The 13,164-nt window shown below is 32.1% G+C and overlaps 2 protein-coding genes across 2 annotated transcripts in view; one reads left to right on the forward strand and one right to left on the reverse strand.

Moving 5' to 3' along the window:
* LOC123702751 (5-hydroxytryptamine receptor 1-like) overlaps window positions 1–13,164 on the reverse strand; it is a 112,065-nt gene that overhangs the window by 30,629 nt on the left and 68,272 nt on the right. The window contains exon 3 of the mRNA XM_045650536.1: window positions 10,809–10,844. The gene's annotated coding sequence lies outside the window, so the exon portion shown is untranslated. The remainder of the gene's footprint in view (window positions 1–10,808; window positions 10,845–13,164) is intronic.
* On the forward strand, window positions 10,941–12,434 carry LOC123702629. Its single transcript, XM_045650389.1, has one exon. It carries the CDS (start codon window positions 10,941–10,943, stop codon window positions 12,432–12,434), a length of 1,494 nt encoding a protein of 497 aa, XP_045506345.1.

A 13,164-nucleotide genomic window follows, 5' to 3' on the forward strand; every position in this document is an offset into this window, starting at 1 on the left:
TAGTATTATAATATGTGGTGGTAAAACCTTCATGTGTATTCCAATGCTTTGCTCTTGTACGCGACAATCAAACACAAGAAGACATGTAACGTTTGATAACAAATTACATTATACATATTCCCATAAACCATTCATTTACAATCGAAATCAACAAATAAACAACAATATTATTCAATAGACATTTAGTCGAATAGTTTCACAACACTGCAAAACGCTCAATAAATTTAAACCAGATTTAGACGCGTTGTGGTTATTGTTCAAATATTATATTGAATTCGCACTTGTAAGTAGAATAGTTTAATAGTTTGGTTATATAATATAATATCATACTGGTAACACTTAAATAGTAACTGTTTCGTAATCTGTGGTAAATGGTAATGTATCAACTGCTATACAATATTCGAATATTTTTGTTTATTTGGAATAATATGGTTTCAGTTATATGATTTGGAATTGTTATCATGATCAATTTGATATTTGTGGTTTTTAACAATAGCATTTACTTAAAGGCTACTGACTGTATACATAAATAAATGTATTATTTTCTGTAAGAAAAAAATTGTATTTCTATAATTGAAAAAAACATTTTCCCCAAACGATGTTTTAATAAAATATGAAGTAAAGTTTTTGAAAGCTTTTGAATCGTCATTTCAGATAAAACGCGTAAGGAAGTCTGTCCTATTTTACTTTTGGAGATAAGGACAAAGTTGACAGACATTCGTGTCGTTAACTTGAAGGCATTTTGGCGCTCTTTCTGCAAAAAAAATAAATGGAACGATGAAAAGGGGTCTGGTATTTGGGTCCCTCAATTCATCTATTAATCGAGTGAATCGTAATATCAAGGGGCTATGAACTATTTAATCGAGATAAAGGTTTTGTTGGTACAAATGTTGTTTATACATTTTGCACAAAATAGCGGGATTTGGAGTTTTAACCCAGTATTTTCTCCTTCTTTTTTATGTTTTAGGTATGTTTTTGAATAGAGAGACTTAATTTTTAGAGCCATATTTCATTAAAAAACTAATCCATTGTTTTGTCGTAATAAAGTTTTAAATTTAATTCAACCCATAACTGCTAAATAAACGAAACAGGTTTAAAAGCCTCGTGAATGCGAAATAAAAACAATGTTGTGATACGCTTAACAATATTAATGGTCTACTGTATACAAACAATGCTGCCAACTTTCAGTGACGTTTGTAAGTAGGAATGTTCTCGATGGCTCCTAAATGGACCCTGTTCTTATTAATTTATCCGTATTATATCTTGATATAAAGAAATCTAATGGGCCCTGTTCACAATGGGCAGCGTTGGCCCAACAAATTATCGTCGATGTTTGCCACCATTACGGCGGTTATAATATGCAATCAGTAACGGCGGAACATAGTCAAATAGGCCCGCTTCAGTCTACACTGACGTGATTGCCTCTACTCGCCAAACGTTGCCTATAGTGAAGAGAGCCTATAGTAAGTTATTTGTCAAATAAGGCTCTGTAATCTTCGAAAGCTACCTTTTGCTTGACACAAGCAAATAGTAATATTTTTGTCGTAGAAAAAGGTATTTCTTAGTTTCGTATTGACTCGTAATTTCCTGAAATATGGGAAGCTCATTGCGGAAGACACGGGTAACTTTTAGAGGAATTATTTCTGACTATTTTCCTCGTATTTATATTCATATATTTCTAACTTTATCTACTATAAATGATGTTCCTACAGGAAACTATTCAAAGTAAATCTTTGTAAGAATTAATTTATAATATTTATAATAATAATGGCTCGTCTTGGCGGGGGCACTACCGTGCCCCCAGATATGAAAAAGAATATGTGTATGTTTGGATGTAAATGTAGAGTCAGACTATTACCTGTCTCTGCAAATTTTACATTCGATCGGTGGATTTCATACAAACATTCGTGTTTAAGTATACCTACCTAATATTTTTACAATAATAGTACACCTATTACATATTTTATTTTAATTAAAATTAGATAAAAACTGAAGGTTAAAAAACCTCTACAAATACCATAATGCCTTGTTTAAAATCTAACCACGCAAGCCGTTTAAAAAAATACAGTCGCCTTTTAAGTTGCCGTAAATTTAAAGTTAGCGGAGTAAACACAATTTAAAAATTAAGAGTTTTAGTATTTTATTTTCAAGTGCGAACGCTAGACAGTGTCTAATTAATTATTCACTTATTTAATGACACGACAAAACACTCTAAAAGGGTCAATATTACACTCGTGTTTCATTTAAACGCTTTAAATTTTTAAACGTATGTGTTGTGGACTCTATTTAGTTTGTGTTCTAGTTTCAGAGGATTAATATTTTGAAATGAATAATAGAAATGTAAATTATGTAGGTATTTGTTTAATATCTATACCTAATCACTATACCTATATAAAAATAAATCCCTATTTCCCTTGGTCACGGCATCACGCGCGACCGCCTGGACCAATTCGATGTTTATTTTTAGTCGGGAGAACAATCTTATGAATATCAAGTAAATTTGCGCTAAAGACAATTAGCTTACACAAAATTAACAGCTAAGGGCTAAAAAAAGACTTGAAGACTGTGTACAGCTAGTACTAAATAAGAGATGGTAAAACAAAATCTAACTAATGGGTACTTTTTTAAGCCGATATTTTGAATATCCTATTGCGAGCGTGTTTACTGACAGGTGTTTCGTTTTATTATTTAAAAATTTCCACAACGTAACGTTTGAACGAACGGACGAACAACAGCAATCCATACTTAATATTATAAATGCTAACTGTAATGTAAATGTAAATGCTAATGTAACTCTGTCTGTCTGTCTGTTACTCAATCACGCCTAAACTACTAACTACCTACCAATTTGCATGAAATTTGGTATGGAGATATTTTGATACCCGAGAAAGGACATAGGCTACTTTTTATCCCGGGAAAATGACGCAATCCCGGATTACCCACGGGAACGGGAACTATGCGGGTTTTTCTTTGACTGCGCGGGCGAAGCCGGGGCGGACCACTAGTATACAATATTCCATACATAATATGTTACAAATATAAAAGTTAAATATTGAAGAAATATTTTTATTTAATCAAAAAGAAACGGTTCTTTGATGTACTTTTATTCTATAGAAGAGATTATCCAATGAATCCATCGCGCATATTATCCTACCCTCGTTAATAATTTATTCTCGAAGTTTCGAAGGTATAATACTTTCGCGGAAGTTTTTCGATCGTTTTATGTTATGAGTACGGTCAGCATAAGTCGTTGAACATATTTGAATTTTCAAATTACCTTACAGCCTTTGAAATATTATGAAAAGGTTATTCTGAAATTTAACTTTACGTATGTTTTAATTTAAGTAGGTATGTAGTATGTACTTACATGTTTAATTGAAGCTGATGTGGATTTACAATCCTACTAATATCCTACTAATATTATAAATGCGCAAGTTTGTGAGGATGTGTATGTGTGCGTTTGTTACTCTTTCACGCAAATACTACTGAACCGATTACAATTAAATTTAGCACACATATTTTATATTTACCTCTATAACATTAACACATAGAATAGGTTTTATCCCGAAAATCCCATGAGAACGGGAACTATGCGGGTTTTTCTCTGAATACACGGGCGAAGTCGCGGGCGGAAAGCTGGTATATAATAATTGAAATAAACTGCATAAAATATTTATCTATTAAGCCTATTTTTTGAGCTCTTCGTTCATTATACTTCTTTCTCATTTATAAATATTTTTCTACCACTTCTTTATTATTTTCTTTTTTAATTTGTTGATTGTTTTAATATCATATACAAATTCGTTCGTGCTTTATCTCGCTGTTCCTATCTTATTATTAATTTACAGAAGCCTTTCAATTAATATTATCAATTGATAAAAATAATTTATCAGAGGAATGTCAATAATCTAATATAATATTCATACGAATCATATAGGTATTAGTATGTTTCTTTTTGGTATAGGTATTTTTATAACAAAACAATTTTTTATCGAATAATATTTTTGGTTGCTACAAAATTATTATTTAAAATCATAGAGAAAATGTATTTGTTTGTTACTATTTATCTCAAAAGCTATTCGTTTTTATCATTTTTAACCACTTGCTGCCTGCAGCTTCGCCTGCATGGAAAAGATACATTTTTATGGTACAACATTTCGTCCGATATTTTATCCCCTTGGGGGTTGATTTATCAAAATCATTTATTAGCGGACGCCTACGTCGAGCTAGCGCGCAAGAGCAACTTTTGTCTCCGCAACTATTTTGTCTCTCCCATCAACTCTATAGGAAGTTGCGTCGCTACGTGCGCGCACTTTCTTACTAGCCCATAGAGTTGATGGGAGAGACAAAATAGTTGCGGAGACAAAAGTTGCTCTAGCGCGCTAGCTCTTAACTTGCCTGCCAAATTTCTGCCAAATCCGTCCAGTGGTTTGAGCTATCCGATTAGAGAGCCTATTATTAACTGAATACTTACTTATTTTTTGTCAATTTTGCTGATGTTACCAACAAGTAAAATTTAATTATATTACCATCCATTTATTACACATAAATATTTACATTACCACATCCGTTTACAAAGTATCTAATAGACTGTTTAACAAAGATTAATTCCTTGGTAATTTGTTCTAACTTCTAAGTGGATTATTTTTACAACTTTTTCGGAAGTCAGATATTTGAAAGGTTAAAAATATAGTTATGTAAAAATATACTCAAGTGTTTATATTAAATTCTTTAACATCATGATCAAAATAAAGTTTCAATTCACGCAATTAGCTTTGTTTTTAATGTGTTGAAAAGCAATGTTTTTAAAATGTTTTCTAATACCTACCTACCTTCTAATACCTACCTACCCAATAATATTATAAATGTAGGTAATAAACCACTATCCAATTGGGAAAATGTTATCTATAAACACAGTAAGATAACATTATATATAAATAATAGGTATATAAATAAATAACTCCATGTTAAACTTGAACTCAAAATGAGATATCGTCTTAAAAGTTACATTAAAAGTTCGTAGAATTTTTCTTTGTAATATTCTAAAAGGGGTCTCATCTTCTTGTTATGAAAAGGTAGAGCTACTTCATTATTCTTATTTTTACATTATCTACTATCATGAGTAGATTTCCATTGATGTTTTGTTACAATGAAGCTGTTTCCATGAAATCGTTGAGAAACTAAAGAGGGATTAACACAAATTTTAATAAACGTTTATTGTTTAAATTTTATGATTATGACTGAAATGTCGTATTGGATTATTAAAATGATGACGTACAAGCAACATTTTAAACTAAACAAAAATTTATAATTAATATGAATGGCAAGTGAACTTTTATTTATTTTCAAATAATAATTAATGTTTTTAACCGACTTCAAAAAAAGGAGGAGGTTATCAATTCGGCCGGTATGTTTTTTTTATGTATGTACACCGATTACTCCGAGGTTTCTAAACCGATTTACGTGATTCTTTTTTTGTTCGATGCGGGATGGTGTCGAATTGGTCCCATAAAATTTTTATTCGGATAGGCCCAGTAGTTTTTATTTTATGAGCATATTTGTCTGTATGTATTTGTAAATGTTGTAAGTGCAAGTTTGAAGTCGGTTGTTTTTAACGCAGTTATCACTTGTGTTATTTTTTATTAATTTAAACACACAAATTACGTAATTTAAATTCAATTAATATTTAACAACCAATTAGGTTTTTTATCAAAACATTGTACCCTTAGATTACAAAATAAAAGACAGATGGAGCGTTGCCGAACTAAGCCGAATAATTTATCGTCATCTATACAAATATTATAAAGAGGAAAGGTTTGATTTTTTGTTTGTTTGTTTGTATGAATTGAATAGGCTCCGAAACTACTTGGCAGATTTGAAAAATTCTTTCACCATTCGAAAGCTACATTATCCACGAGTAACATAGGCTAGGTTTTATCCCTGAAATCCCACGGGAACGGGAACTATGCGGGTTTTTCTTTGAAAACGCGGGCGAAGCCGCGGGCGGAAAGCTAGTTTTCAATAAAGCTATGTGTGCTGTCATTTCGCCGCTGCACTGTACGTACACGGTGCTTCTGTGTGCGTGTAATGTTGCCAAATATTGAAAAATTTCCCAAATTTTTCCCCGACTACGGAAAAAAGAGGGTTATGTTTTTCGAGTTTATGGATGTATGTATAATATTTCTTTGATATATGCCCTGCAGTATAAACCGTTGGACCGATTTTGAGTTGTGAGGTTTCATTGCAATGATCTGAATTATTATGTTAGTGGCGGTAGTGACGTAGGCTATATACATAAATGAGAAGTCAAGTTTTAATTTTTATTTAAATTCTTTTATTACATAAAGTACCTGCCTACTAAAGTTATATATGGACAAAATAATTGTATTCAATTTTTATTAAATAAATTACATAAAAAAAGTTTCAATATTAACTATAATAATTATATTATTTTTTATTTTTCATAATATATGAATACGAATAGCGGTAGTTTTTAGTCGAGAATACGGGACATTTTATTTTCATCATATCCATCATGGAGTTCACATAAATTAAATCGCTAGCGAAAACGACTATGACGTTTTTAAGCTTTATAAAAGTAACAAAATAATGTATTATGCTTATTAAAATAATCTAATAATTATCATGAACTTTTAGTGCACTATACAAATAATCACATTCACGATCGAAAAATCCAACAGCATTACCCTGAAGATCTTTTAACCATTTTACCGTTTTATCAATAAAAATGGCAAATTCATTTTCAAAATACTGGCAACATACGTTGAAGTTTTGTATTCCTTCATATCTGTAAAATTATTATTCGTATTAAAAGAAATAAATCAGCCAAATAATCTACAGAAAACCTGTGAAACGATGTTTTATCTTTTTTTTTGTTTTCGGGAACAAATTTTACAGCGTTTTATTATCACAAGACGGCATTTTTTTACTAAAATTGCAAACCCTTTTTGACGTATTGCATGACACTTTATGCGCTATAGCACTGGTGCAGCGACGTATTTGTTTTTGATTTCGTATTTTCTTTGACAAGGGCGACGGGCGGTTGTCATGCTCCATCTGTACTTTATTTTGTAATCTAAGATTGTACCTATCTGTTTCTACATTACGTCAGTGAAGCCAAGCGGACAGCTGCTCTTTTAAGTGACATTAATTTTGCGTTAACAGCTGACGGCAGACGTCACAAGGATGACGCCACAGATTAAAAAATGAAGTCATAGATAATCATTTGAATTTGATGTTGAAATATATTACGTAATGGGTAATGTACATAGTTTACGCACTTGAGATATGATAATATATTTTTAATGTGATTTAACAGATATTGCAGATTTATGCTCGATATACAATATTGGTAGAAGGGAGAACTCCAACTTTAGGATTTAAGTGCGTTTTTTACAAGTAAAATGCATCCTATCATCCTATCCGTAAGAGACAATAGTACAAAATATGTTTTATTTATTACTACTACTACCTGTAGTAATCTAGTCTCAAGAACTTTTAAACGAAAGTATTGGTTTTTAATAGAGCATTCCTTACCTGTAAAATCTTAATTTTCGAGACACATTATCCAAATAAGATAACATACACAATACAATACAACAGAAATCGTTAAATATTTGTACATGCAATATAAACATGTCGATTCGGCTTTCTCAACTGTCTTATGCTCTATCGGTTAATATCGGGGAACGTAAGCAAATCTGATGTGGTTTAAATTTAGCTGTTTGATGCACAGACGGTAATCGTTGTGTATATGAGGAATTGCGTATATATTCTCAAGGTTGGGTTTAACCAGAACGATAACGATAAAATTTTGAGTAACCATATCTTGTCTTCAGTTTTAGAACGGTCTTTGGTTTATCTATAGAAACGGTTTTAGAATGGTCTTTGGTTTATAAGTTATACTCATATTATAAAACAGTTTGTTTGCTTGAATGCGATAATATCAGCAACCATTGGAATTTTAATTTCAGTGTTAGATAGTCTATGTATCGAGGAAGGCTTATAGCCGATAGGCTAGGTATATGTCATCCTGCTAAGACCAATATTAATAATTGGAGCGGACCAATATTAAAAATAATTGGCGGTGTTGGTCTTAATATGTCATAAACGTAAAACCACAGATTATATCAAGTAGTTACTATGTACGTAAAACTGTTACAGGAAGTTTTTATCTAACTGTGTCAGATTTATATATATACTATTTTTATGATACGTTAAGTACAAATCGGTTTTTACAGTTATTTTATTGGTAATATTATGAGGTCCATTATTTATCAGTCATAAAAGAGCTATTAAATTAATGTATGTGATATGGTGCTTCATCAACTACTAAGAGCAGAAGCTGTAGTTATGTAGTAAATATTTAGTAATCGGTGACTTTATTATGCAAATACTGAATAGTAGATAATAATATTAGCACTAGATATCCCGTAGGTAATGTTGGTATTATTTTCTGCATTTTATTATTATCAGACTTTCCTTTTTGTTTGGTTATAGGTGGATTATATATTTTTCTTTCCTTCCCGACAAATTCATTACACTTGGAAATACCTATTGATCAATCTAATCCATACTAATATTATAAATGCGAAAGTAACTCTGTCTGTCTGTTACTCAATCACGCCTTAACTACTGAACCAATTTGCATGAAATTTGGTATAGAGATATTTTAATACCCGAGAAAGGACATAGGCTACTTTCTACCCCGGGACATACGATAGATTTTATCCCGGAAATCCCACGGGAACGGCTACTATGTGGGTTTTTCTTTGCGCGGGCGAAGCCGCGGGTGAAAAGCTAGTAAGTTATATTCGATAAATTTAGATAGATTCGATTAGATAAATTGTCAACAGCTCCTAGAAAACAGTTGAGTATTACGAGTCTTATCTTGAAAACATTTTAAATACATAAAATGTATAACGTCTTCAATGCACTGTTTAAAAAAGCAATTGAACTCATTTATAAAGTAAATGTAATGGTTGTTTTATAGCTCATCTGTTATTTGTATGTCTATTTGAGTTTTAGAAACTCCAATTATGGTAACGATATAACGCGAGGTAAAGTTTGGAGTTTTAGAAATAAAAGAAAGCTCTTTGCAAAGTTTTTTTTATTTAAGTTGCAGTTGAACGAGATTTGAAGTATAGCAATTACTTCAAGTGTGCGGTTGAATATATTTTTATATTCGTATTACGTGCATCTTTACTTAGGAAATATTTTCTAAAATACGACTATTTAAAGGTTACTATTTAAAGGTATGAAAATGATTAATTAATTGAGCTACAGTGTTATATAATACTAGTTGCGCTCCGCGGTTTCACCCGCGTGGCTCTGCTTCTGTTGGTCTATATAGCCTATAGCCTTCCTCGATATATGGGGCTATCCAACACCGAAATAATTTTTCACCGAAATAAATTTTCAGGACCGTTCTTGAGATTAGCGCGTTCAAACAAACTCTTCAGCTTTATAATATTAGTATAGATTTACTGGATTCGTTTCACATAACTACTCTATGCTCGTTAATGTTCTTCCAGTAGTCTTTGTTCTTTGTAGACAGTTAAAAAGGTAAAATATCTATCACATCTAGATACAACTAATAAAGTTTTGTTTAAATATCGGTCACTATATAAAAAACAATTTGTATATGTGCGCTTACGCATATACAAGCACTTACCATTAAACTTCGCAAACCAAATCGGTATGAGATAATATATCGTACAAGTGAGATCAAATAAAAAAGTCTACAAACATACACAAAACCTGTTATAAAAACTACCAAATCTACACTAATATAAAAGGAAAACTTTGTTTGTTTGATTGTAATGAATAGGCTCATAAACAACTGGACCGATTTTAAAAATTCTTTCACCATTCGAAAGCTACATTATCCACGAGTAATATATTATTATCACGCTAAGACCAACAGGAGCGGGGCCACGCGGGTGAAACCGCGCGGCACAACTAGTCATTCACAAACAAGTTTAAAAATTAAAACAAATTACGCGTAATAATGCGATAATGAAATATTATCACGGTTCTTGTTAATTGATCAATATTTACAATAGATTCTGCTTATTATCGTGTAATGCTAGCGAATGTGTGTTCAATTATATTACTCTCTGAGATAATCGCGATCTCGGAACATTATACCGCAGTGTAAAAGGCTTTAAATTATTATAATACTAGCTTACCGCCCGCGGCTTCGCCCGCTTTCTCTAAAACGATTTGAGATTTAAACTATCCTATCTCTCAAGTTGGATCGAACTGCACAACATGGTGTGCGAATTTTATTATAATCGGTTAAGTGGTTTAGGAGTCCATTGAGGACAAACATTGTGACACGAGATTTATATATATTAAGATTATGGAGTAATAAACATGAGACCTCGTTAATAGAGAAAACATACAGCGGCATTTTAGTCCAAAGTATTAAAATTTTGTTACATAAATGTCTTATTTTACCAAATATAATGCAATTCATTCTCTATGTTCTTTCTTTTAGTGTTGAATGATAAAATTATAGATTTGCATTAATGCGAGTGTATTATACAATTATTGTGTTTTTATAAAACTAATACATCTTTCATTTAATTCACTCCCTGTAATAGGTACACTAAAATATAGAAAAAAATGGAAACCTAAGATGGAAACCATCTTCAAATCGTTTCAACCATGAACACTTAAGTATATGAAATATTTTAAAACTTACATTAATTAATAGGTAACTATGGAAATTTTCGAAACAAGATACATACTTGTATATATACAAAGACGTAGTTTTTTCTTACCTTCGTAATGCGTAAGCCGTAAGGTCATATCTTCACCTGCAAGCAATACAAACAATACAGTCGCTCGGCGCCAGCCGTGTGAGCTGTACGTGTTGTTTACGCGCAGGCGCTTAACGTCGTTACTCGTTTAAAATGTCTGACAATGCGTGTGCGATCGATCCATGCGGCGGTGTTTTTAACGAAGAATCGGGTGGTGAACTATTTGGTTTACACCCTAGGTCTGCGGTTATGTCTTCTGATGAATCAATACATCGTAAACGGGTGAGAGATTATAGTGATTTAGACAATGATGATTTTATTGAGGTAAATAGAAAATCGAAGCGGTTAATTAAGAAGCAGTCGAAAAGAAATGCAGTAAACGACAATCAGGCAACGAACAATAGTTCGATTCATTCTCAAAGTTCGGATATAATATATGAGGTTACTTTGACGTCAAAAGATCAACTTCCTAAACAAATCGCTTTCGCAAAATTGTTAAGGGACTTGAACATTAAGAATATTGTAAGAATTAAATTTAAAAGTAATTATAAAGTATCGATTGCTTTTGGAGATAAAGAGAATGCTGACTTCTTAATACAATGCGAAGAGTTAATTAAAAGAGATTGGAGATGTTATAGAACTGATGAGCTGAAATTTTGTTATGGCATAGTGAGGCAAATAGATTTAGACACAAGTATAGAAGAGTTACAAAAGATTTTTGTATGTGAGAGTGAGATAGCCTCTTTGCGGCGTTTACGTCGTCAAAATAGTGAAGGGATATGGGTTGACAGTGAAACTATTCGCATTTGTTTTAAGAGTACCGCTATACCGCCTTATGTTTCTGCATACGGTTGTCGTTTTATAGTGGAACCGTATACATTCCCAGTCTCGCAGTGTGCGAATTGCTGGCGCTTTAGTCATTTGAAAAAATTCTGTCCACATAAAAAAAGTGTGTGCCCTAAGTGTGGTCTTAACCACGAGAATTGTGACACAAGATTTTTCAAATGTGTAAATTGTGGCGGTCCACATATGGCGATTGAAAGAAGTAAATGTCCGGAATTTAAAAAAGAAAAAGAGTTAAGATGTATAATGAGCGCGGAGAACTGTTCATATAAAAAAGCATTGATGTTGTATACAGAGAAGATGAAAACAGAATCTTTAGGAAGTCAGAATACAATAGTGGAGAATACAAGTATAATTATACCGAATGATATGGGTGTCGATAGGAATGTTGGAACTTACAGTGGAGCGGTATTAAACCAGAATAAAAAACATATAGATAAGGGATACACAAACGATCAATTTTTAAATAAGGAGTCGGAGAACATTTCAGTGAAAGAGGGACAAGAAGTTAGAAAAAAAGTGAAAAATAAACCCAAGAAAAACCGTGATGATAGAGAGGTAACTGTAGATCAGGAAATAAGTGAGTGTAATGGAGAAGATTCTGAACCCAGAGAGAAGCATAACTTTAGTTTTATTAGGTTACTTAATAGATTAAGAGACATTATTTTATCAAGAAAAATGCTGAGCGAGAAATTCACGGACGTGTTAAGCGTAATGTTTGAGGAGTGCTACCCATTGGTAGCGGATTTATTTAGAAGGGGAGAATTCTTCTCTAATCTTCTATCTATTTTCGGTCATGGATAGCGTTCCTGTTAAGCAGCGCTTCATTAACATAGTCCAGTGGAATTCGCAAAGCATCAAACCAAAATTGCTAGAGTTAGAATGTTTGTTAATACAGAATAAGATACATATAGCCATCTTAAGCGAGACTTGGTTGAATGAGGAAATAAATATAAATATGACTAATTATAATATGCATAGAAAGGATAGAATTGATTCATACGGGGGGGTAGCAATTTTAATTCACAAATCAATCATAACTGAAGTAAATCATGTTAACATTAATAATCCTGGAATAGAAGCAGTAGCCGTAAAAGTACTAAATTGTAAATTTATTAAAAATATAGTTTCCATTTATTGTCCGTCATCAGTTAGAACAACTCAATCAGATTGGGATGAACTTTTTTCTTTGTATAGATATAAAACCATAATAGCCGGAGACTTTAACGCGCATCATACAAATTGGTCTTCTAAAAGTGATGTTAGGGGTACTCAGGTGTTAGACGCTTCACTAGATAATGACTTTATTGCTATGAATACAGGAACCGCAACTAGAGTTAAATTGGTTAATAACCTTGTACAAGAGACTTCTCCGGATATTACATTTGTTACGTCTGACGTTATTGCAAATTTTACATGGGGTGTAATGAATGAAAATCTCGGTAGTGACCACATGATAATTAAAGTTTCTGTAAATTTTGAGGATGTTAGCCACTTTGTCAAAAAGAGAAATTTAAAAAAAGCTAATTGGGCA

This window comes from Colias croceus, chromosome 24 (genome assembly GCF_905220415.1).
Source record: "Colias croceus chromosome 24, ilColCroc2.1".
Taxonomy (NCBI): domain Eukaryota; kingdom Metazoa; phylum Arthropoda; class Insecta; order Lepidoptera; family Pieridae; genus Colias; species Colias croceus.